At 28.5% G+C, this 27,848-nt stretch overlaps 1 protein-coding gene across 1 annotated transcript in view; it reads right to left on the bottom strand.

Moving 5' to 3' along the window:
* The window catches only part of LOC142318382 (uncharacterized), a 167,817-nt gene extending 143,220 nt beyond the window's left edge, over window positions 1–24,597 (bottom strand). The window contains exon 1 of the mRNA XM_075354966.1: window positions 24,324–24,597. Within this exon, the coding sequence (XP_075211081.1) occupies window positions 24,324–24,542 (219 nt within the window). The 5' untranslated portion in view covers window positions 24,543–24,597. The remainder of the gene's footprint in view (window positions 1–24,323) is intronic.
* Between the last annotated feature and the right edge of the window lie 3,251 nt (window positions 24,598–27,848).

Here is a 27,848-nt window from a genome sequence, read left to right as displayed (position 1 = left end):
CTCAAGCGATTTATAAAAAATTCAAAGTTGTTTTATTCAGCAGATTTTTTTTGTTTTTTTTTTAGCATTAATTATTCTTTTAAGTGATTGCTTATTTATCATTCACACAACGTCCGCTCAAACAATTTGTAAAACGTTCTTCCATACTTACACCGTATGTTTTTGAATTTTTGTAAATTATTTATAATAAATAGACAGGTAGCTCATTTTTTCAGACTGCAACTATTAGTAGATTTAAAAATCGAATGAAGTTTGTAAAGTAAGAATTAGCAGTAGTAAAATATAATTATAAAAATCTGATGTGGACAACAAATGACTTCCTTGTACGCCTATTAAATTACATTTACACATTTTTAGGTAGATTTCACAAGAAGATACCTATTGTTATAGATACCATGATTCGACTTCCGGAAAATTTTGTCATATATTCGCGTTTCATATCCCCCAGACTCCAAAACCACCTTCAGTTCAAAAGTAGTTTATATATATATATATCTTTCTTCTGGACACGATAACTGCCGTAATTTTGCGGCAATCAAAGTGATACATAAAATATAACGACTAAAAGTCTCGGTCGAGTTCGTTAACAGCCAAAATTGGACCATGGGGTGGAAATGGAGGGGCTTTTTAAAAAATATCGCTATAACTTTCTTATTAAGTAAAATATAGCTTCGATATTTTAAAGTTTAAAGTTCCTACTATTTTTTAGATAAGTGCCTAAAATTTATCTAAGTAAAGTCTTTTGATATCATCAACCACTAGCTCAGGGGGTGGAAAAAGATGGGGTATTGAAGACAAAAAAAATCATACCACCCTTAATAGACAAGTATCGAATCGGTTTAAAGTGGTAATTAGTCCTCTAAACATTACCTAAAACTTTTGTCTGAACCAATTTTCAATATGACCAACCCTTACGGCAAGGGATGAACAAAATATTGCTGGAATTGTAAGAAGATGGGACTTGCCGTATGCTGAACACGTGAAACCTTTTTTCACATGCAGCCGTTATCGAATTGAGTAAATTTGAAGTTTTTGTTAACTTTAAGGTGGAAATTTTTGTAATCCTCTACTTAGCACCGGTGAAATCTACCTCCGCCTTCCGGCGTGCCGAAAGGGATTTTTTATAATGAAAAGTATATAAAATTCTATTTCATTAAACATTTCTGATATTTTTCATATTTTCTTTTTTGTTATTGAATTATTACTCAGCGTAATTTTTTTTTTACAATGAGAGGTTAATAATTAATAATAAATCAATATATTTAAGTTAAAATAAGAAAAAAAACCGTTGAAAAAAGGAAACGAAGTCTGATTCTAACCGATGTGCCTTTCCCTAAGATCCGAATATTTCATTAATTAAAATTTTATTTGGGTATAACACTGGAACAAATGAAAATAAGTACCAGTACATCGTGAAAAGCTCTCAATGAGGGCTTATTATTGCAGATAAGAAGAAGTCCAAAATCCATATTGCAATCAAATGGGGAGGTGCACAACTAGATGTTACAACAGTTGTAAATCCAAAATTTCAACATACTACGGCTAATCGTTTTGGAGTTATCCGAGATACATATGAACTTATATACATAATACGTACCTACAAACGTCACGCCGAACTAGTAAAAATCGATTTAGGGATGGTCGAAATGAATATTTCCGTTGAAATTTGGAAACCAAAATTTTTTGCGATCACAGTACTTCCTTTACTTTGTAAAAGGAAGTAAAAAATAGTAAATAGTAAAAATAGTAATATTATAAAAGTTCTAATTGTATGACGCGAAAACAAATGTTATTAAAGATTAGCACACACAATTGAAAAATGTAAAGAATCATAAGTCAGTTAGTCGAGTAGTGGTCAATTAGTTAGAAGTTAACTTTTAAACTGGAGTTCATACTTCGTTGAACTATTTGAAAGAAAAAAATAATCCCTACAATTCGTATAGATTTGATTTTTGGAGACCGTACTTATGAAAAAATTACAACTAGTAGTAATTTTTTTTAATTTATTAGTCTGCAATTTTGAAAACTAAAATATACATATAATTGGACATATAATATACAATATAATTAGACAATGGAAACATGGATGATAGGAAAAACTATGAAGTCAACAATAGAAGTCTTTAAAATGCAGAATTATTAAAGGATTTTGAAAATTAAATTGGTTGGTAAAGTACAAAATGAAGAGCTTTTAAGACTTATAGGTAAAGAGAGAAATCTGTAACATAATCTTGTAAAGGATCCAAACTTGACTGTTAGTACGATTATTAAGATAACCAAATTTATTATATTTGGTAAAAGAGGAATGTGCAGAAAGTTCATGCTCTCAAAGAAGACTGATCGAAAAATACAAACAGATTAATGAGAATATAGTAATCGTTTTGGGGTTTAAAGAATAGCACAGAACAGAAAGGAATGCAGAAAAGCATCTATCTACCCAAAAGACTTTTAACTCGGTACATACTATGGCTTGTAGCAATTTACGGATCGACTTCTTCGTAACAAGAAATTCACTAAGAACTGATTTACATATTAAAAAAAAAATAGGATTATTACTTATACAACTGAAAAATTTTTTTCTGGATAATTAATCCAAGTAGAAAAACTAAGGCAAGTAGAGAATAAAATCAAAATCGAATGTTAATATTTACTATTATTAGTTTAAATTAAGAAACTGGACCAAAACCACATAATTACGTAGGATAATTCAAAATAACTTCGTCGCTGATAAGAAGATAATTTTATGTATTTGCCATTTGTTTACGAATCATGAATTAAGAAAGAAGACTTCTTACTTTTTGAAAAATGTTTTGATCAACTTTTAATCATAACGCTTTTAGAAATATCAAACTTCACTTTAAGAGAAGATAAAAATAAACGATTACGGCTAACTCCAAAATAGAAATTAATTTTCTGAGCTAATGAAAATATATATGTACTTCTAAGTAATTTTCCTCCAGCCTAAACTTTAAATTTATTTTTGATGGTTTTTAAATTCAAAAATTTTTAGTTTTATTTTTTGACACTTGATCCTAAACCTTTTCATTTATATCCAAAATTACAAGTTACTTTAAATCCCGTTTTACTTTGGTCAATTATGTAACCTCTCATCGCACAGTAAACTAACCTTTGCCTTTCAACCGGCTTATAAGTTGTATAATATGATAAATATTCATCCTATTATTTTATTAAATGTTGACCACTTTTTATAATAGAAAAAATTGTTGTAGAAAATCCAACAAGTCTAAATCATTCATATTATCGGTACAAAATTGTCCTCAAACTTATTTTAAAAACTTCTACCTGATTATATTACCTCGATAAACTATTGTTTATTAGCTATTACTAAAAAGTTTACCTGTTTTCCCTGAATAAATGAATCATTAAAGAAAAAAGGGGTCTTCTAATATAAAAGGCATTAGAGTGCATTACTAAAAGGATAATTTCAAAAATGTCTTGAAAAGTATTAAATTCTTTTGACGAAAAAACAATTATGTTAGAAACTATGTGATATAACTACGTTCAATATTTTAATAGAAAGATCGGTTCACACTTTAAAAATAACTACATTTTTTCTTCATAGTATTTATTGATTAGCAATTAACTTTGTTTTACTTTCAATGGCATTTTATAATTTATTTTTTATAAGGAATAGAACTGAAAAATGTTGACTTTCACGTTAATAATTCCTTAACAATAAAACTAGTTCTGTTTTACAACAAGTCAACCGATTCTTGTTTAATTCTAATAATTTAACCTATTCTATCCAGCATGATTACAGAGAAAACAAAACTGAATAAATTATTTCACAGGAATATATTTTACGATCATCATGTATTCATACTACAATACTGTACTGTGGGTTATGAACAGGGTGTAGCTGTATAAAACGGACTGAAAAATGTAAGTAAAACTAGTTTAAATTATGTTGATTTAAATCAGTTTTAACTAAAATAATTTTTAAAAGATATATTTACATTATTGTATTATTATCGTTTTTTTAATCTTTTCATCGCAAAACTTATTTTATGTTTATCCCGAATCCGTCTTTTATATGATTTTATACAACTTATAGATTGTATAATTATTTTTTTATAATTATTTATTACCATGATATACTTGCTTATAAGAAATATAGATATCCAGTATTTCTTAAAAATCGTTAATGGGTGAACAAAATACATCACTACTAGAGAGAACTTTAAGTATACAATTTGTTAAATTAAGCTGGAAAATAAGAGGATCCATTATATATTATATGTATATAGGATATGGTATATATGAATAGTATCCATATATGAATATATGAATGGGTAATGAATGTATATAATGGTGTTTCATCCCACTATAGAAAAATTCTCTTCCGTTTTTCCCGATTTTCAGAGGTTATTTAAGAGTTTTCCCTTATTGAGTGGCGGTAGAGTATAACGCGTATTGTTTCTCGTAGGAGAAGGTGCAATAATAGACCGTTTTAAACTGGCTGTTTTTATTTCAATTATGACTGTGATGCGGGTAAGCCATCTTAAATATAAGCACCGCTCAGAGTTGCTTTCTCTGAGAATGAGATATTTATAAGGCTATACATCACCAGCACTCCAAAAAGCTTGACAAGTTGATACACAGTAGTATATTTCAGTATATTCGGCTCAACTAAAAGGAAAAATAGGAAACCACATAGAACCTACTTTAATAAGTCTGGCATGAAATAGTTGTTATTTTTGGGAATATCCACGAATTTCGGTTTTGACTGTTGTCTCACATCAAGTTATATACAACTGTTCTTTCATAGATAACACATATTCATGGGTCTCGTGTAGCTAGTTCTCGTGTAGCGTTCCAATAATTTCCATCTGCAGTAATCAAAATTTCTTCGGAGGAGAATGTGTTGACCAGATAAAACGGAATTGATTGGCCTAATGGAATTAATTAGATCTAACAATCTCAGATGTCAGAATATTTAAATTAGGCAAAAGAAATATATCAAATCATTGCATCAATATAATATCAAATAAAATAGATAATTTAAAATCTTCACTCAAAATAAACCAGATTTGTTATTTCAAAATGCACAGTTCAATTTTTCATAAAAATGAATAAAGATAAAACTAGTAAAAATTAAAAAAAATTTGAATTTAACGCTGAACAAAATCTATTAGATACACGATTCAAGGTTCTTAGTTTAGATTTTTGGTTGATTCTTATAGCTCTTAATAATTAATCTGACTTATGATTTCTGTTCTTTTTATTGAGCTCCATAGTGGGTTTAGGCGTTTCTGAATTTCACGTTTATTCAATCTCTTTGTAGAATAGTATTTTAAATAATATTAGATTCGTAACACAAAGTTTAGGCTACCTAAACACTTTTAAATTATTTTAAAGTATTTATTTTATTATTACCATTCATTGAAATTGTTGGCATGAGAAATCAATCAATTGATTCTTAAGTAATCGTTTATTCTTTCCTTGATTCTTGATAATATACTGGGAATCATTTGTAAACAACTTGAATTTGGTCAAGAACAAGTCTGTCTGACTGGTTCCAGCAGTTTGTTTTTGGAATTAACATTTTAAGTGTCAAGTAGCCGACATTAAGTTTTTTCGGTTGATTTAGACACTTGAATTTCTTGCATTAAGATTTTCTTTAGCAATTATACATCAATATAATATTAATATGCGGTGTGTTCTTTTTGTTGTTGATTGTAGAATACATGCGCGCGCGCACACACACACACACGTTTCAGCATATATAATGCTTAAACATTATATATGTAGCTATTCTTATAATTTAGAATTCAAGAAAGTGATGGCTTTTCCTGGGTACAATTAGTAATAAAATAGCATCTTAATTTTATTTTGATTGACATTTATCTAGTTTTTTCTTTACCAATTAACTAATAAAAAACTCCGTTTTGTATAAATACAAAATTAGCTTAAACTGAATTATATCGGTCATTCAACTCTAGATGTAAGTGAACACAGCTTGCTTTTGTTCATTCACTCATTCATACACAGAATCCAATCGTCCACTCCGGTTAGGAGTCATGTTCCGCTTGTCACATGGGATTATAAGGCGCACCGCTTTATCTTTCTCTTTGATAATTTTCTCATATTAAACGATTAATATGACAAAGTTTCCGCTTAAATTGTACGCGTAATACGGCTTACTGTTTAATTTATTTTAATGGTTAATTGATTTTTAATTTAAGGAATATTTTGTCTTTTCATCTCATTATATATTTAATATTAACTTTTATTCCACGATTTAAAAATGGTTTATTCTTAGAATAAAGATTATACTAATTTCATTTCATCTTTGTCAATGATGATGATGTTTAAAACTTGTTTCATAATAACGGAAAAAATCGAGGGCGATTGATTCTCTTTTTATCTTCCAAACATATTTCTGTTAATATATGTGAATTCATTTCAGTAATAGTTACTGAAATCTTTCCCAAGAATCTGAAGAAAGAATACAGAAAACATTATTTTTTAAACTAACAAATCTTTCTTGTGAGTAATAGTTATGTTTAAACATTAAAAAATTGGTATTTTAAGTCGAATAAAAGTGGTATATTGTTTTAATAATCTAAAATATGAACAGTAATTTAAAGTAACGTTATTAGGCTAGAATTAATTATTATTTAAAAAAAATATCTATAGAAAAAGTAGCTAAAACATTAAATGCTGCTATGAAGAATAGTATTGAAACGATAGCATAGTATCTTAGATCACATAGTTGCTTGCTACTATGGGTATCTGCATGTTAAAACTAACTAATCATATTCTTGCGAGAGTTATTGCTCGCACTAGCGCGAAATTTTAAATAAATTTTACTTTTGAATATATTTCAATTTATTTATGACTTACGCCTGTATTTATTCGAACGACTGTAAACTATTTCTATATTAATTTTCTAACTCAGATTATCAAAATCAGTATACAATTTTTTAATATTTAAAAATAACAATTCCTAACTGAAATAGCTATTATCTGAAAATAGTTAGTAATTGTAATACTGTGAACCAAAACGTCCAAATGTGAAACAATGAGAAAAGAATTAGTTACTAGATAATTACTGTAATTATTAGTTTTTCGTGAAAAAAAACTAAAGGAATGAAGTTTTTTAAAGAAAACTACATTTCTTTAGATTTTCTTCGCTTTTGTTAAGACTTATATTTTCTTGTTCTTAATAATAATAATAATTCCAGTAATGAAATGGATTGCTTAGATTATTAAAAAAGCGATTGAAGAACAAAATAATACGCCTTCGATTTTCTCCATTATTATAAATCAATCTTAACGAAAACCGAGTTCTTAACGACAGTTATTATTATTAAGGTTAAAACTTATTGGGAACGACATATCGCGATTATTTTACAAGTTATATTTTAACTAGTTAATAATGAAACTATCGATTCTATGCACAAACAGAATTATAAAAAAATTATTTTTTTATAATTTTCAGCTATTGCAGGCTTTATAGAAAACGTTTTTGTTTTAATAAACAAAAACATTATTAAATAGATCAATAAATGAATCTATTTATATAGTCAGTAAGAAAATAATAACTGAAAATGAGGAAGATAAAGTTACGAATGTCAAATACATTCTATTCATTTAACAGTCTACATTAAGATGCAAATCTTGCAGATTTATCAGGTCTTAACCTTTGACCGAATAGTCAGATTACAGTTTAAATACGGCATTATGTAGCAAGGCAACAATTCTCTATTTTATAATTTAAAAATAATTATTTCATATCAGTTAATTTATTTCCTTTCCACTATCAATAGCAAAATGAGGTATTTTTATTACTCAGAACAATATAGGCCTTATAAATGAAAAATGTAATAAATAAATAAAAAAACAATAACGATTTTAGTGATAGACTCGTCTCGCTTTTAATTAATAATTAATTAACTCATTAATTTATAATATTTAATTATCTTACTTGAACTAAATGTTTTCATTATTGACTTGGAATTTGTCAAACAAGATTAGTCACTGCTTGTATTATCGGTTGCATTTAATTCTTTTTTTTACATAATTTTGTTTTTAGCTATAGTCGTACTTATTCACAAATTTATAAATGAAACCCATATAAATCTGATTACTCACAATCAAAAATAAATTTAGAAGGCTTTGAGGAGATCACTGCCCAGTGATAGTTCTCCTTTGAGGATTAAATTTTAATTGATTTAAATAAGCGAATACATATTTCATGCTTTATGATATCTCTACAAACACATTCCTTCAGACTTTGTTCAGGATTAGTCAGTGTGGTGAATTATATTCGATAATTACTCTGTTGGGAATACGGTTAAGTTTATTTTTAAAACGTGCATAAGTATGGTAAAATATAATAAATAGGATCCGTAAATCTGAACGTTATGTATTATTTGTTAAATAAAATGTTACATTATTTGGCCTAACAATTTTAATTGAAAACGTGGCATTTTCGATATCACAGATGGTTTTGAACAATAAAGTTGGCTACCTTTAAAAGGATTGAAAATGAGTTTTGAAAAGGATTTATAAACCTGGAGTTTTAATTAGAAGGGAAGTGTTGAGGACCTATAATTCAAGAAGTACCGTTTATTTCCAGTGTCCAAAGGTTTTCACTTTCGAAAAAGATTAGCCTTTGTTTTTCATTAAAGTAGGCTTTCAATTAATCCCTCTTTACTGGATTACGTGAGAAAGAGAGTGATAAAGAACGAGTGTTATTGGTGTGACTTTAAGTCATTAAAATAGCAGAACGGTCAGGAGAACGGTCATCAATTAAATCAGTGAGTACATCAACGATATTCTTAATGAAAAGATCAAGCGTATCTAGATTTTTTGTGGGATATGTAGGCCATTAAACGTATTCTTGAGAAGAGAAATAAGAGAAAGATCATCAGGGAGGCAGAAATGTAAGTTTAGACTTTTAGGGTTAGTCAGACGGAAATCCTCGTTGGGGATGCTTAACGAAACAGTTTTCCGGCTATGAACCTTGGGTAAAGAAACTGAAAGAAGAAAGAAAATATATGATCCGAAACAGAAAGTCTCGGTGGGCAGTACCCTACATCAAGCGTTAAAGGAAAACTAGTGTTAAAACGTAGAAATGGCGGATGCTTGTAATTCTAAGCAGTTACGTGAATCAATAGTTAAAAAAAAAGAAAATTATTGCTTATTTATACTCCTGACTCGTCAAAGCAGTATCAACCGATGATTAAAGAGATGTTTTTGAGGTTAGGAATAAAAAATTATAATTTCAGTGATAATATCAGAGAAAGGTATATCAATTTGTCTTACGTTAAACGTAAGTTAAATTTAATTTTTATACTGTGTAATACATACTGGCGTTCCACAGGAGAATGAGGAGTGATTCTACACGAATTTAAGTGAGGAACATGATAAATCACCTTTCTAAACGGTCCCAGACCTTGATTTATTTATATGAAGATGCTCCCCAAATAAATCAAGCGATCAGCTTCTGTTCTTCACACCTGGCTGTACGGAACTTGTTGGCAAAGAGGAAGTAGGCCTATGAAATATAATGAGTAAATTAGACTTTTTCACTCAGTAAGTTTTACTTTTAGATAACGTTATATTATCGGGTGAAAACAGCAAGAAATTTAAAAGCAAATTTTTAACAAAATAAACTCTCCTTTGATCATACCGTAATTCACTTACGGTATCTTTAGAATTTTACTTTTAAACTTTTAGTAGGAGACAGTGACTCTATCGATCTCTATACCTGCACCAGGAACTAATAAGATAATTAAAATTGACGTCGTAGATAAGTTTTCAAGGAACTAGCTGACGAGAGAAAAATGTAAAATTAAAAAGATTCTGTGAAAACCGACAATTAAAATGACGTGTAAATAAAGTATAATATCTTATCCAAATTTTAGTCGATCTACAATCGAAAACGTTCGTTGATTGAATCTTAACGATCAAATTACATTGTGTTAGGAGCATTACGTTTCGCTAACTGGCGACGTTGTTAATCAGTAATTTATCTTAACCTATTTATTATAGTATCTATTGCTATAATAACCTATCAGTTACTGATTAACATTGGCGGTATTCGGTGAAGATGTTAATCAATAGCTGAGAAGAGTAAGTTATATCGCACATAATAGCCCGTGCAAATTTGTCCAAAATGTATTCGTAACTGTTTCTGAAAAATCTTCTTTTCGCAGTTCTGCACAAGAAGATCGACGTTTTATTTATTTTATTTTGTATAATTTTTTTACTCAAGAAATATGCAAAACATAAATTAAATGAGAATACTAAAAGAGGTATAATTTTTTTTTATTTAATATTAAAATATATTTTCTGTTTATGAGAAAATTAAATTATTATAACCGTAATTTTATGAAGCAATTGAAAACAACCAGTAGACTCTACACATAAGCTTCAAGTTTAAACTCACTCACCACTGAGACTCGCTGCGTAAGCGCGTGTGAAAAATACTCCTATACAAAATCAACATAACCTCAATTTGAGATTATACGGTTTTTTGTCGACATTAAATTGATCATTACTGAAGAACGACTACACCAATATTCACCAAATTTTCACATGCACATCTTCAGACATATTACTACAGCACATTTAAATTACAATGAAATTGATCTAGTAGATTTGGAAATTTTCAAGCCACAAATTTTAAATTTTATACGTAGGTCTATATCTACATTTTTATATTTATAAAGCGTTAAAGAGATTAAATTTTAAGTGAATGGTATTTTCGTACTCATTATATCTCAAAATGTAAAGAAATTTCAATTTCAGCCCTCCCCCATCACACCGTGCGACCGAAAATAAAGCCGTACTTTTTTTCGAAAAGTCACTAAAAAAAGAATCAATTATTTACTGGATATTGATTCTTAAAATTCGGCCGAAATACTATTTAGAAAAAACTGGTATTGACGAGATTACATTGTTTAACTCCATTGTAAAAATACAATTTAATTATTGTTGGCCAAATAATTTTAATGAATCAACTACCAAAGGGGTTTCTGGGATTTCTAACCACCACAAAGCGCTATAACAAAAGTAGTATGATTCTTAAATCGTAACTGTTTAAAAAAAGATATTCTTAGATGGTAATTATCAAACCCCTTTTACAACAAATGCACTTATAAATGGAACAAACGAGTAGTGGAGGGTTAGTTTTCTTAAGTCTTTAAAACACTGAGACGTCGTAACACACACAATTTATTGTTAATCAGTTTGAGCGTAAAATCCTTGTTCTTAACGTACAAAAATATTTTAAACCTTAATGGCATATACTTTTACGAGTCAGAGGTACTTAAACAGAGATGAAGTTGACAAAGAATTAAATTTATACGAAATTATGTAACAATTACTTTATATTTTATCACTGAACGAAAACTGCCTTTTTATTCTCAAGATAAACATCACTGCTCTATAAATATAAAAATAGAGAACACAAAATCTTATTTTACAAAAATAATATACATATTTAATAAAAGCATATTTGATTACGTAATTTTAATAATTTGAAAACAAATGAACATATCTACGTACAGTTAATCTTGTTATGTCAGTCTTCAATATTAAGTTACTGAACAAAGCAAAGACTGGTTTTATTATATATTACACATATAATTTTTTCATATTCATTATTTGCGAAAAAAATAAATAAAAGTATTATTAATTGTTAATTATTTATTCTTATTTATCTATTATATTTATTATTTTTTTAGATTAATTTAATTACGAGTAATAAACTATTTTCAAAAACAAGACAAAAATAACAATTAACAAATAAATAAAAATAAAAATTCTTACGTAAATTTTATGTGGATACAGAAGTTACATAGTAAAATAAATATTGTTTTTTTAATAATAATACTGATTTCAAAAAAGTAGTGAAAAGTTACAAATAAATGATTAAGTTATTGTAGTTTCGACTCTTCAAAGTCTGAGATCAAAAAACAACTACAACTAACAAGTAAATTTAAAAAAGTCTTTATAAAATTTTAAAAGGAGTATTTTATTTTAAAGTTTTCGATTTTACTCAAAAAATGGGTAGTTTAAATAGACGTCGCCCAAATGACATTCGCAGTAAAAGGCAAGAAATTACTTAAAAATGTATGTAACTAAACTAAAGCTTAATTTTTTCCCCTGTTTAGCCTCCGGGAATCACTGTCGGGTTTTATTTCAGAGAATGAAAGAGGATGATATGTATGATTGTAAATGAAGAGTAAATGAAGAGTCTTGTAGAGTCTCAGGTCGACCGACCGTTCCTGAGATGTATGGTTAATTGAAACCCAACCACCAAAGAACACCGGTATCCACGTTTTAGTATTCAAATCCGTATAAAAGTAACTGCCTTTACTAGGATTTGAACGTTGGAACTGTCGAGTTCGAAATCAGCTGATTTACGAAGATGCATTCACCACTAGATCAACACGGTGAGTTAAAACTTAAACTAAACTTAACTAAAATTGTAACTTTAAGAATGTACTTAAAAAAGTATGTAACATAAAAGTATAAGTAAAACTATGAAAAAGAACGAAATTTAAAACTCAAAATTATGAAAAATATGACTTTAATTAACTACTGCTATCGAGGACCTGCGGTAAGGCTGTCTGATATGCAGAAGTATGTATTATATTTTTATCTCAAGTATTTCAAATGATTTTAAGTTTTACGTAAAAATATATTTTTAAGAATAGAATATGCTTAAAAATAATATTTTAAATATTTTTATATATATATATATTAAAGAATGGAATACCGGGTGATTAGTTTGATCTGCCACCAATTTTTTTTAGAATGTCTCCTATTCTAACTTGAATTCTCCATTCCTTTATTAGTCTCCTTATACAAATAAATAAATCAGTCTACTGAGATCCTTTAAGGCAATTCAAACTCATCGTTACTTAAAAGAGCGACCGGTAAATAAATAATCATTGAATAACGGCGAGTGACCAACATTGAATCTAGAAGAAGCTCAGGGTATCTGTATTTTCTAAACCAAGTGTTGGAAGACACCAAAAATGACTGGTCAGTTGTATAGCGGTTAGCTCATCGGCTTCCAGAACAGCTACCTTGGGGGAGAGGGATTTCATTAATCCTATCGCCCTTTTTTCAACTATAATTTTATCCATTTCGTCTTCCTTATTAAAAACAGGATCGCAAAAGAATGTGCAAGATAATATAAATAAAAATAAGAAAATAAAATAACTGAATTGTGAATTTGGTGGTTTAAGTTGAAGACATTTCATAAGTAGTAGGTTTCTAGCGGAAGACAAAAGGGTAATATCATCCACATTCCCCTTCTTACAAGATTCGCATAGATCAAAATAGAGTAGTATCAAAAGTCATCCATTTAATTATAGATTAATTTAAAAATTAGAGTGTGGTCTTGCATTCATATACTGAATTAGATTCCTGAGCTCAACCAGTGACTTTCCGGATCCTCTTAACTTGGTTCTAACAGAGGTTCTTCAAATTGTGTTAATAAAACGTTGCATTGCGATACATAATTCCATATAATATTCCTAATTTCACTCAGACGTCAGGATTTAGTAACCTTTTCGCCGACTCTACCTTTAGATAAGTTCCCTATTATTTCCAAAAAAGTTTGTATTCAGAGACGCTAAATATGCTATAAACCACCAAAAAATTAATGCTGAATATTTTTATCTAATTTTTCCTTACTTCTGGGAAAATCCAAATCTGATTGTAAAATGCATGTGTTTTGCTCTCTGAGATGTAAATAACTCCGATTTTTGATGAAAAAATATATTGTTGAAGATTCTTAAGAAAAACACGCTTCGTTAATTTGCTGTAGCATTCGTTGTTCTTTATTACAAGATTTTACAAAATATATTTGCAAAATAAGCGAAGCTATATCGTTTTGAAATTTTTAAAAAAATAATTAATTCTTCAACACTTGCTGCATTCATTATATATCTTATTATTTTCTCAGGGTTTTAACCAGAAGTAGTAATTTGAATAACGTATCGACGGATAATTTTGTCAGTTCTCGAAAACTTATCTTGTGACAACTTTTATGATGAACGTATTATGAAAAAAGGTACAATTGATTTAAAAAAATAAAATTTATAATAAATTCATGAAAAACCAGAGTGAAAAATGAATCATCAAACAACAGGGCAAGTTAATGCCAAAAATAATACGAGTAAAACTATATTAATTATAATATATATATTTATTTATTTATTTATATTACATATATACATATTTTATAATAATATAATATAATAAATAAAATTAATCCTTATATTAAGTAGCACGAGTATATCATGGGAGATTATTATTTTTGCCGGCCTCCGTGCCCGCGAATGGTACCATCTCGGCTTTTTATTCAGAGGTTCCAGTCTCGAATCCCGGGCAGTCATGTCATTTTCACACGCTACGTATCATTAAACTCATCCTCTAAAGCAAATATCTAACGGTGGTCCCGGAGGTTACTTATAAAATAAAATTATTATTTTTAGAATAAAAGATTTCCAATTTTTGCAAAAATCGTAGTCAAAAGTCAAAATTTATAGATGTTATACATTTGGAAGGAATTTTATAATAATCTGCAAATTTTTAGTGGCAGTCACGAGTATTTTATTATTTAAAACCGGGTGTTCAATTTTTATTTCATTCTTTATGTCTTCTTTTAAACTTATCTTTCAAGTCATTTTTTTCTGTATTCTTTTTTTCATTAATTATTCTATCTGAAACTCTTTCTTTCTACGTAAGGAAAATCTTAAAATATATTTATAATTATATATTAGTATATAAATATTAATATAACTATTTGCATTTTCCCTCCTTCTTCTACTGTTTCTTATTGTTATTGTAATTTGCATCTTTTATTAATGTAAGTATTTACCGATTACCATTAATTTTATTTGCTATTTATGTGTTGTACGTGAGATACGATATCTAATTTACGTTCTGATCTTTATTTTTTTTTATGCGCATAACAAAAGAGCGTAGGGCAAACCGAGGTTCAATAATGGTTTCTAATAAATTGTACTGAACTACTGCGATTTAAAATGTGCATTTATTTTACACATAATGAAACGACTGTTATACATCATTCCATTCGTCCTAAAGGAAATTTATAAACAAGATTTTATATGATTTATAGTCTAGATTACTGGCAAGTCTGAGATTTTAGATAATTGTATCCTTCACTTGAAACGAATACCGGTTTGATCCACCGATCTAAAATTTATATTTAACGTAAGACTGGAATTGCAGATGGGTATCTACTGTGTAATCTCGACCGTCCGACATATTATGTCGATGGACTGACCCTGTAACAGTCATTAATGTTTTTTGTTCTTCTGAAATAAGGGCGAAAAATCATAGGACTTCAGTTGTAACACAAAAAACAAGTAAAATTGAAGAGGAAGTCTGACTAGTGAAACGAGACAATATTAATGAAAAGGGCAAGTTTCATATGCTGTTTTTGGAACATTATAATGAGCTAGACGTGCCAGTGCACGCATATTATTAGGTATGTTTATTGTTTGGATCACGACAAAAGAACTCCACGCGACTGGAAAAATAATTAAACCGTATTATCCGAATTGACTAAAATAGAGTTTAATTAATGAATAACAATTGTGTGTGTATATTTTTTTTTTCAAAAACAAAATTATATTTATATACGTATTTTTTTTTATTTTAGTTAGAAAATCAGTACAGTGATTTATACTTATCAAATAATCTTTTGGACATTTTTTTATTTTACAATTTTTTCATTCTATTTAAAAGAATACATATGTATATAATTAAAATAAAACGACTATTTTTTCCTTATTTTTACAATATTCGTTTAACCTTAAATCTATATTTAAAAAGAACTTGAAACCTAAAATTTATATTAACTTTTGACTGAATATGACGTCACTTACGTGCTTGGGACTCAATTAAAGGGACTTTCCTAGGGTTTATTGAACTGAAGTCTGACAAAATTAAGTGAAAAACTATAATCGTACATAGAGCCGCTTGGGGCGGTAATATCTTGAAATAAAAGACTGTATCTATGAAGTTCTACATTTATTTATGAAAAAAGCTACTGAAAATTCATTCGGTTGAAACAGATATAATTAATTGACTAAAGGTTACAGTTCAACCGTATCTGGAATTCCTGTTTGCATCCGCTAAAAAAAAGTAGCTCGATAAAATCACAGATCGTGATACTAACGAATGCTAAGAATATAATTATTACCTGAAATGTACGAAGCCAGTAGATTAATTTAAAAATAAATAAATTCATTACTGAATTTTATCTTTTTAATTAAAAATTGTAATATTCCTAAATATATTTTATTTTTAAACTAATTTAGAAGCATCTTTATCGAAGTAAACATGTTTATACTAAGCTTCCATAGAAATAATACGATTGTAGCTAAATTATACACATCTGCCTTCCTATTGTCATCCCCTCTTCCAATATTAGTTAACACTTACAATCGTAGGATTTTCACTTTTCGAAAAATAAAAATGAATGTTTATATACTATCACTCACAATCACGCTGGCCTGAATAGAAATGAATAATTTTCCCGTATAATAATAAACGAATTAAACATTTATGGCACATTTAAAACAAGGAAAAGGAATAACTACAAATAATTAACATTTTATTTTATGAAATGTCAATTTTATATAAATGTCAAATTGAAAAGAGAATTATCTGAAAACTTTAAAAAATATGTTTTTTATTTGTAAAATAGACTAAATAGACTAAAATTTGCTATGTTTTTGTCAACGGCGGTCGGCGGTGAAATTTACTTATTTCTGTAAACTTATGAAACAGAAAACCAAAACAATAAATACAACATATAAGTTTACAGCTATTAAAAACGTTGCATTTATTAAAATTATTCCAATGTGTCGTTTCAATAACTTATGGATAAAACAGGATATTCGGCTAACATTTGGCTAACGTTTAACGTTTGGCTAACGGCTAACGTTTAAGTGAAGAGGTGTGTATTAAACTCTGCTGTTTTAACTTATGACATCGTAAGTCAAAACTTTGCATAGATATGATCATGCAAAGAAAATGAACCGTTGTCTACCATTCTATGTATTTCCTTTACCAAAGTTTCATGGAACTGGCGTTAAGTAGACTTCTGCATCATGATTTTGTGTTATTTCGTGAAGTTAGTTGTATAGATTTGGGATACGCGTGCAAACATTCTGCAAAACACCGAAAAGTTTTTTTTTAGAAAAAGGTTTAAATATGAATATATGTAAAACAACTGATATACCTTTGACTGTTATTTCCATCATTCTAACTCATAACCTTGTTTCTCAAATTTACACGTGGAAACGGCTATAACAAGAAAACTTCCTTAGACAGTTAGCAAAATTTATTGAACATCATGAATAGTGTTTGTTTCTGCACTCTTATTTACGGATGTTGTTTTCAGCAGGGACACTAGTTCCCCTTATGCGTATTTTTAGAGTTTATGTAATGATTTTTTTCAAGAATGTAGCTGAAAATGTAATCAGATTACCTCCTTGAGATATACTTTTTTTGGTGGGGGTTAACAGATTTTCTTAAATGTTGTTTTCCTAAAAAAGTTGATATTTTAATTGAAGTAGAGCTTATATAAAGAAACACCGAAGTATAAGGTCAGTAATTGGATTTATATATTCCTACATTTTGATTTGTTTGATGAAAATATATTAAAAGGTTTTCAAGATGTATGAATGCATTTTGTGGACAATTGAATAAATTGATTTTTTAAAAGTTCTCTACGTTTCTGTTGCAGTATATTTTAAACTAAAACCTGTTTTGGTTTTCTTTACATCTATGTGTACATTACTGTGTCTGCGAGTTATTGATAAGAATATTCTGGAAGTGGAGATGTAAAATTAAAATAAATATACAAATAAACGTTCCTGTAAGCTTATCTTAACCGAATTAAATAGACTAATCATATTTAATTAATTTTTGGCGAGGTGTAACTAAATCTTTTGTTTTTAATTTTACTTATCGTTTAGTAAGTTTTTTAAGCAGCAGATACAGACAGGTTTAGCAAATAGATCCTCGCAATTTAGATCAGTTTTGCCGTTTATGCTCCCAATAATGTGAAATGTAACAGCACAAAATACGTTTTATAAATCCTAAACTTCAGTAACACTTTTCAGGGATTTCGAACAAACTGGGTTTCCATCCAGGCGAAAAACAAAACACACTTTTAAATGTGTAGAATGCTTTTGTATAGTAAACATACAAATTATATTAAAGATAAATAAAAAATCCCTTTCGGCACGCCGGAAAACTGAGGTAGATTTCACCGGTGCTAAGTAGGAAACAAAAAAGATTTCTACCTTAAAGTTAAGAAAAACTTCAAATTTACTCAATAAGACAATGGTTGCACGTGAAAAAATTTCACATGTTTAGCATACGACAAGCCCCATCTTCTTACAATTTCTGAAATATTTTGGTCATCCCTTGCCGTAAAGGTTAGTCATATCAAAAATTGTTTCAGACAAAAGTTTTACGTAATAAGGACTAACGATCACTTTAAACCGATTCAACACTGTTCCTATTAAGTGAGGTATGATTTTTTTTTGTCTTGGAATCTTTTCCACCCCCTGGGCCAGTGGTTGGGAATATCAAAAAACTTTACTTAGATACGTTTTAGACCCTTACCCAGAGAATAGAAGGAACTTTAAACGGATTCGACATTTTACTTAATAAGAAAGCTATAGCGATATTTTGTTTTTTCGAAAAAGCCCCTCATTTCCACCCCCATGGTCCGATTTTGGCTGTTAACAAACTCGACTGAGATTTTGGGACAAGTTATTTTTAAGGAACAATTTGAAAGTGATTGGCGAAAAATTACGGCAGTTATCATGTCTACAATAAAGTGAAATATGTATATATATATATATAGATAGATAGATAATTAGATGAATATAAATTTATATATATAATCTCTTGACCTGACGGTGGTTTTGGGGTCAGGGGTTGTGAAACGTGAATATATGTCGAAATTTTCTGGAAGTCGAATCATGGCACCTGTTACAATAAGTAGCTTTCTTATGAAATCTACCGAAAATGCTACAATTCTGACCATTTTTATAATTAAAATTAGGAAAATGATATATTTCGACTAGGATTAAGAATATTCTATTTGCTTCGAGTGTATTGCTAAGTCTCTGTAAAAGTTTCATTAGATTTTATAGCAAAAAAGTTAGATAATGTTATCAGCTGTAAAATAAAGTTCGTTTCTATCTATCTATCTATCTAAGTAAAATGCTTCGTTGTTGGAGAAATTATTTTTCAGTTGATGACCACGATTCAAAAACTATAATATAGAGTTATAAAGTCGAATAACGATCGTCTTCTTCATTGGTAAATATTTAATGATCAGTAAGTATTTAAGGAACACGCGTAAAAGATATATCAACGGAGAAAAAAAAAAAGTAAAAAAAATAGCTTAAAAACTTCATTTTTATTAAACATATTTAAACTAGGAAATAAATAAAAACTTACAACACTCAATGAGTTTCTTATCGACATTAAGATTTCCAAAATAAATATTTATCAGTAAATATTATTTAAGTTTTGATAATTTTAATTCAAGCTGTAAATCCCAGTTTCTTTATTACACGAAATAACACTATGACTCAAAGAAACTACACTATCTTAAATTAACAAAACTGGATAGTTTATTAACATATTTTATTTTTAGTGCTATATAAATAAATACATTATAAATTTAATATTAAATCTGGTTTAAATAACTTTTTCTATACTTTTCCTCTAAAATAGTATTTTCCTTTTTTTCCTCTAGAAAATAAATAAAAATGCACTATTCGTTGAATCTTAGTTAAAGTTGAACTTTATGTTATTTTATTATTATTATTATTATATTTTATTATTTTCATTGAACTTAACTTTTATTTTCTTGAACTTAAGAAAAAAAGAACTGGCAGGGAATTCGAAATAAACATTTAGGAAATCAACGGTCCGACTCCTTCACCGATTTCGATTTTTAAATAGTTATAAATATCCATTATAATAAAATATAATAAACCTGGTCAGAACATGATATTAATAATTCCTATCAATTTTCGATGATGAAAAGCGAGATTTTGTAACGATACTATTATTATTTTGGGAGACACGTTAAAACTTGTGTCTGTTGTTCACAAAATCATTTTACGTATTTTAAGAAATAATGTTATAATAAAAACCTAAATATGGGTTACAGTAATTCCCGGAATCAGTTAAGCTAGATCCAAGTAAGAAAGACTGAAACTTTCTGTACTCATTAATGAAATATTAATTGTAACAAGTTTTATAAAATATAATTTATTAATAAATTAGAAAAAAATTAATTTATTCGATCGATATAAGAACTCATTACTTTTTTTTATTTCGTATTTCTTATAAACAGTTAAAAAATAGATAAGAAATGAAAGCGTTATAAATTTATGAACTATGTATTTGTACTTCGCATTGCTGTAAACTGTTTGTGGTTTCTATACGCAACCATCATTGTAGACGTGCACACCGATCACATTTATTTGTCATCGATTTAATTTATAATACCCATGCAATATTATAATTCATCGGTAACAATTACTGTTTCTTTTTATCTCTGTGAATACAAAGGTAGCAGGTGAAATTCCTGTAAGTAGACCTGAGCCGGTTAGACGAGCCACTTCTACACTTTGCTTTTGTTTTAGAGCGAAACGTGCAGCTCCCTGCAAATTGGTTTAATTAATTGAGAGTTGCACTTCGACCAATTTTTTTTTTTTCATTTTATTTATTACCATGTTTTATTATAATTTAAAATTTGTCCGGGGGTTTTTTAACCTTTTCTTACAATACAGATTTTATAAGAAGAGGCTAAATTAAAATTCCAATAATTATTATTCCTTTTACGGAAGGACAGGTAATCATAAAAATTTATGATGATTTACTTTTCAGCATCTCATGACGTTCCACTTAACGTATTGCTAAAATCCCATCGATGACAAAGTGATCGGTGAAAACAAAGTAGCAAAACATCTGATCGGAATTTGGATATTTTCTCATAACAAACAAAATTAAAATTTCAATTTTCAATCCCTTATTGTAAAGCCTATTAATTTTAACTTTTTAAAACATCTCTAAAGAAAAATTTCATTGTTAAACGATTTTAAAAAAAACCGCTTCCATAAATGTGTCAATACGTATTCCATATATTTATACTATGAACCAGATTTATAGCATAGTAAATTTGTTAGGTATATATATTATATATATATATATACAATTTTCTTTAGGTTGCCATACTACTAACCCTTAATTTGAAGCCAAAGTAAAAAAAAAATTGAAAACATTTTATTTTCTATATCTTAGTCTTGTGATGTAAGCTTTTAATGTTGTAATACTTTTTTTATTTAAACGATTACTTTATTTTAAACTTTTTTAGATTTATTATTATTTAAAATATGAATAGGTTTACAATAATATACTGTTCGTACGAAGAAAGTAGTTCGCAATAAATACAAAGGGTGAGAAATCTGTGTTGATAAAAATTTTTAAATAAGGATGCAGAGATATGATTTACCAAATATGAACTAAGGTTGTTTGAAATGCTCAATGCATTCATTTTTTATCTCGTTGTCTAACTTTCTTTAAAAATGTTTAGCGTGAAAATTATATTGAATATGAGAATAATTTTAACCAATATATCATTACGCTAAAACAATTAAATTCTAAGTAATAATTATAAAGAAACTAAAATATCATCTTCGTATCGTTTATTACATAACATCAAGTTTTCATTTACCTTAAATTAAATTACCTGGAAGAAATGTACTACGGGACTACCAGAAAAGCATCCTATGAGAATATTTCGGCGGTGGTTCAGAGAAAACTGATGGAAATGAGTGAATTTATTGTCATGAGTGAAACTTCAAATATAAATATATATAATTACTGGTCAAATTAAAAATCGCATCTTTATGCGATTTTTGGTTTTATAAATTTGGTTTATGAGTAGCTATCAAGAAATGTATTTATGGAGAAAAGTATTACAAAGAAATGTTGATAATACCTATGATACTTGGTATTTAAATTTATTTGATAAAAAGTTATTTATTTATTTATTCACTTCTCAGCTACTATCTGAAGCTATAGATATCATAATTTCTTTTTTGTGGTTATGTGCGAGATGGATTTTCATGAAAAATTTAAGCCAGACCAAAATACGAATATTGAACCTTCCGAATAAAAGTTAGAGATGCTGCCACTCTTCCTTCTAGGTCGGTGAAATGTTAGCGGGCAGATCTCGTCGGTTTACCGGATAAAGGATAAAATAATCCGGAAAATTATCTATGTTGACAGAATATATTTGTCAGGAGTTAGCCACTTTTGAAATTCTTTGCGATCATTTAACTTTAACAACTTGACAGTATATAAGTGATTAAGAATCAAGAATTTGTGCAATCAGTTCACAAACCGACACTCGAATGTGACTTTCGCTTTTTCCTTTCTTATTTTGTCAGTCTGTCAAAATAAGAAAGGAAAAAGCGCAAGTCATAAGAAAAAAAAGTCAATATTTTGAAAATACTGGAATTGTAACAGTAAGTTGTGTTTTAATCATCAAATATAAAAAAAAAATGAAATTAATATTGTTATTCACGACTCTACTGGTGAACAGAGCGGCTTGTAAGTTAATCGCGAGTCCTGCTCTTGTCATGGTCACACTATCTTTTTTAGCATTAATTTTCATCATCACAATTATCGTTGGGGAACATATTTTTTGAGACGGCAAAATTAAAAATTAATAACTTCAATACTGAGTATTTTGTTGTAATACAATTTTCTCCTCTGGGATAATTCAGAAAATAATCCAGTACTATCACGTCTTTAAATTTGTTAATAAAGAAGGTTTGTCTTACATCTTCTAAAATCCTTTTTCGTTTATTAAAAATTGTAAACGAAAAAGATGAAAACGCGTTTATTAAAGTTTTAAGTTTTCTTTCGATTTCCTTTTATTTATAATTTCTAACTAAATGTATTTTTTATTAATTTTGTTTTACATGCGCATCAAAAAAGAAAAAACTAAGGAACGTATGGGCAAATAAACCGCTAAGTATATCACCGTAAAATTAAATTGACTTATTAAATAGAATTTAAAAAATTCAAATTACTGTCTGTTAAGCTACAGTTAACAGCCTTCCTGCACTGTTTAACAAGACTTCAGCAATCCCAGTTATTGTTTGACGGTTGGTGTTATCCAGCCTAAGGCCGGTTATTTAAATACAGGAACCCAACAACCGAAAAAAAAATTGTTAGTAAAGGTTTTTTGTTCATTGTTCTGTACACATTTAACCGATCTTAAACTCTGCACTAGTAATACGGTATATGTAGTACAGCTGTGGATTTAATGGCAATGAATCTAATTTTTAATTATCAACATTTATTAATTTTAGAAATACAGTACCAATCTTTAAAGTAACTTTTGATTAATCATTAGATATTAAACTATTTGTAACATTGGATTATAGTAAATAATTAATTTTTTAAGGTGTAGTTTTTGTACGTTAAACGTTTCAGTAGAACCATAAAACCTAAGAAAAGGTGTTTGTGTGTATATTTATATATATATGTATATAAATTTCTGCGTGCGCGCGTATGTGTATATTTTTTGCATTATATACTTGCATAAAATGTTTAATGTAATATAAATTAATGAGATAAAGCATAATTTTACATAAACTAAAAATAAAACAAAATTGTCGCTTTTTACTTAATTTGTGCATTAAAGGTTAACTCAACGGGGGTTTAAATGCTTATAAATTAAATATACATTCTGTAGTATGGTTTTATAACGGGTCAAAATAGCAGTAATTTTGCATTTTGTACAATATGAATAATTTATTACGGTTTGCTCTACTGAATTTTTAATCCTTTTTAGTGCATTTAAAAAAGTACGTAAATTAAGTTTTACAAAAGCAAAATATGAACGAATAATATACTTGATTTTTTTACCAAAATAAGGATCATAAAACTTATTTTGATTTGTTGTAAACAACGTAAGTTATTTACTTATTTTTTCATTTACTAAAATTCTGAAGATTTTCATAACGTTTATTGTAAATAATGTTAAGAAAAAAAATTTATTTGTTTATTAATAGAAACCGATAACTTTTAATAATTGAATAACAGATTATCTAATTTAGTTACAGTTATATTAATAAAATATATTAAAATATTTTCAGTAATAAAATAAATGAAAATAAATTGATGCAATAAATAATATTGGATCTTAATTATTGTTATTCTACAAAACTTTTACATCGTTTACTAACCAAGGCAACAACTGTACTGTTGAGATGGCGAAGGTTATGACGAAGTACTATTATCTCTTGCGTTAGGCCGTGTACTTTAGAGCGAAGGGTTGAAATTTCACGGGTGGTTTTCAGTTCGAGGAATAATATAACTCCTCCTAACGTAAGACCGATGACCAGACTCAGTCCGATGGAAACATACGCTAGCTTCCTGTCTGTCTCTCCTTCACTCTTGCCCATTGCACGCGTGTTCCGCACTACTGGGTCATACCGTCCGCCACAAACCGCGGCTTACTCCGCGCAACTGACAGGGAGTAGATTAAAAGGGATGCGATTATCAACATCTCAAGTGGAGGGGACAGTAGGGCAGCTCCCCGCCAATATACCCGCCAAAACAATTTATTTCCTCGCTATATATCTTGCGTTAAAATAATAATAATACCGTATGTAAAAATAACAAAGCGACTTACCCGGCAGTGTCATTGCCACCACGGGTTCAAGTTCATCCCGTTTCATACTCGTATTTTTCAATTACATTGTTTTCTACCTTATTAAGAAAAATTAACACAAAAACGGTTCACAACGAAAATAAAAATATTCTTAAAAGATAGAAAACCCCAACAAGATGTCACTAATTTAATTTAATCTTTATAAAAATAATTATGGAATATTCAGTCTAGCCTTGAATCCTGTGTGCATAAAATAACAACTATAATAATCAATTATCGTGTTTAACTTTTAATCTGAATGTTAGAATATAATAGAAGCATTCAAACTAAAACCATTTTATTAGTAGATTTTCATATTTTACACATCGTAGATTTTGAAGATAATAAGTTTACACACTTAATGACGTATAAACAAACTACCGAAAGCTATTTGTCGTATGACTCAGTATAATAAATGAAACATGAGAAGCGGATAATAGATTTACAAAATCTTTGAAAAGTATAGCCTGTTAGTATTTTGAGATCCCGTCAAACATTCCGCAGAAAGTAAAATATATTTTTTGGATAATTTTTCTCATATTCCCAAAGGAAGCCCTGTCAAATGTTACTTAGAAAAAGTTTAAATATCTCAAAATTAATCACAACTTGACAACTTTCATTCATTCATTCATTCATTGTCGTTACACATCATTAGCCACATTGCTGAAATAATAATATGTTTTTAGGTTATCTACATTTTACTAAAACGCGTAAAATTAAAAACTATAATTATTTAATGAAGTGCAATTAGCCTTTAAAACTTCGTACAAGGAAGAATTCTGTGTTTACAACACTTCATATTGCTGGTATACTTTAATAATAAAAGAGAATCACCGCCACCAGTTATCTTGTTGTATTATACAGTTGTAGTCTTTAACGTTACGAACATAATTTGTACATTCTAGTAGATGGTGACACTCAAGGAAAAGAATTGCTCGATTTGGGATTACGTTTAATATTTGATTTGGCAAGTAATAAATGTAGAATGTATTCTCCTATATATTTATTAAGTAAACAACAAATGAAGCATAAAAAAAGTTCCTTTTATATTTACCTGACTGTGTCAGGAAGATAATTTGTTTGGATTGATTATTTGTTTGTGCCTGAATTTTCAAAACGGCTAAACCAATTTACATGAAGTAGAAATTGGGTAACGAATCAGATTGTATATAAAACGATTTTATAAAACTTCAAAAATCATGAAAACATTAATATTTTCAGTCGTCTTTGCGACATCCTTCGTGATGGTGCTGCTGTTTTTACAATGGCATCAGGTTATGTTACTGTGACCGGTTTTTTAAATTGTGCAGACACGTATTAAGAATGTAGTCGAATATTCTGTTATTAAAAAATTATATATATATTAATTGTTATAAAATTTTGTCCATTATTGTTTTGCACTAATTCTACCATATTCCAAGTAGGTTGGAAAATTTAAATTTTGGATAGGTCTGCCAACAAGAGTCATAACAAAAATAATACAAAAATTCCTTTAGTGATCCTAAGGGTTAAGTTAATCTGAATGGCCACAAAACATGGAAACTTTAAATCTAACAGGAAATGCTCCTTAGGCTGTAAGCTATTGGTATGAAGATTTTTTCTCTCATTCATTTCCTTGAAGACGGCCAAACAAATTTTTCAAGACCTCTATATTTTTCCCCACTTGAAGTGAAATAAATAGATTTGTCAGGGATATTTTGTTTACTTTAACATTATTCTTGATAATATTTACTTCAAATTCAAGGCCTTTTTCTCAAAACCAACTCATTTATATCATCAGCAATTAAACTTGTGTTCAGTATCATCCATACATCTTCTAAATTTATTGAAATCAACGCTTGAAATTCAGCAGAACGTGTAATAACTCCAACATTCTATGAAAAATTCAACTCAGGATTTTCCTTAAATCATTCCTAAAAAGGCAAAGCAGAGTTCGAAGGTAGATTTTAAATTACAATTATGTTTTGAATATAACTCCAATAATACCTTAAGAAAGACTATCCTTTTAACCACCCCTATATGGGAAGAAAAAATTGGGAGGAATTCCCTAATTCCTATTAATAACATGTTGAAAACAAACTTGAAATTCAACATAGATATTCATCATGAAAACAGTGTTTTGCTAATTCACATTCAATAATTCTTAAGAGATTAAACTGGATAAAGAAGTTTTTTATTTTCAGTTTAAGAGTATATTCCAAAAACAGGAACAGTAAAATACGAGGCGATGTACTATTTATTAACAGTACACTGGTATATTGGTCAATTGATTTGTGTGATTTCCTGCAGTTAACTAGTGCAGTTTTCTCAACTCAGAACCCATAGCTAGCTGTGTCTCTTCTTCATGTAAAAAGTGTAATTGAGCTCATTACAAGCATGTATCACGAGGCCGGAATGTGTCTAATTGAAATCCAACAGATGGCAAGTGGAGTCTCTAGCATTAAAATACAACCAGTTCGACTGTATCTTGATCTATTTATCTCCTAAGTAAAGACTAGCAAAACATTTTCATCCCTTTATAAATATATATTTATAAAAGTAAAAAGGCCTCCTCTGCCTTATTCATCATTAATTTTTCCTTTTCTCAAATATGAGCACTTAGAAATTAAAATTTGGCATACTTATTCCTAAAGAGGTGTTCCGAAAAAGTAAGTAACAACTAGACTGATTTATATTCATTACTGGTTAAAAAGGTTGAACTAAACAGAAAATGTACTTTCTCATGCAAATGTGAATTTCAGTTAATTATGTACTAATGAAAATATTAATAAAATAAATTTTGATATCATTTGTAATGAATGGCTTGTAAATTAATAAATATAAAAATTATTGTGAATAAATAAATAAAATGAATTTATAATGACTCATTAGAAATTTGTGTGAGAAATGCTTAGGAATTATTACTGAAAAAATCAAGTAAAAAAAGACTTATTACAGGAAAATTAAATTTAATATTAAAAAAAAATGTGAATGAGGTAGGCCTATATTGACAAATTTTCACCTGTCTTGTGCAGTATTTGTGAATCTTATAACCCAATTCTGGGCTTGATTTTGGATA

Source organism: Lycorma delicatula, chromosome 1 (genome assembly GCF_047948215.1).
Source record: "Lycorma delicatula isolate Av1 chromosome 1, ASM4794821v1, whole genome shotgun sequence".
Lineage (NCBI taxonomy): Eukaryota > Metazoa > Arthropoda > Insecta > Hemiptera > Fulgoridae > Lycorma > Lycorma delicatula.
This window is presented reverse-complemented; position numbering and strand designations above follow the sequence as displayed.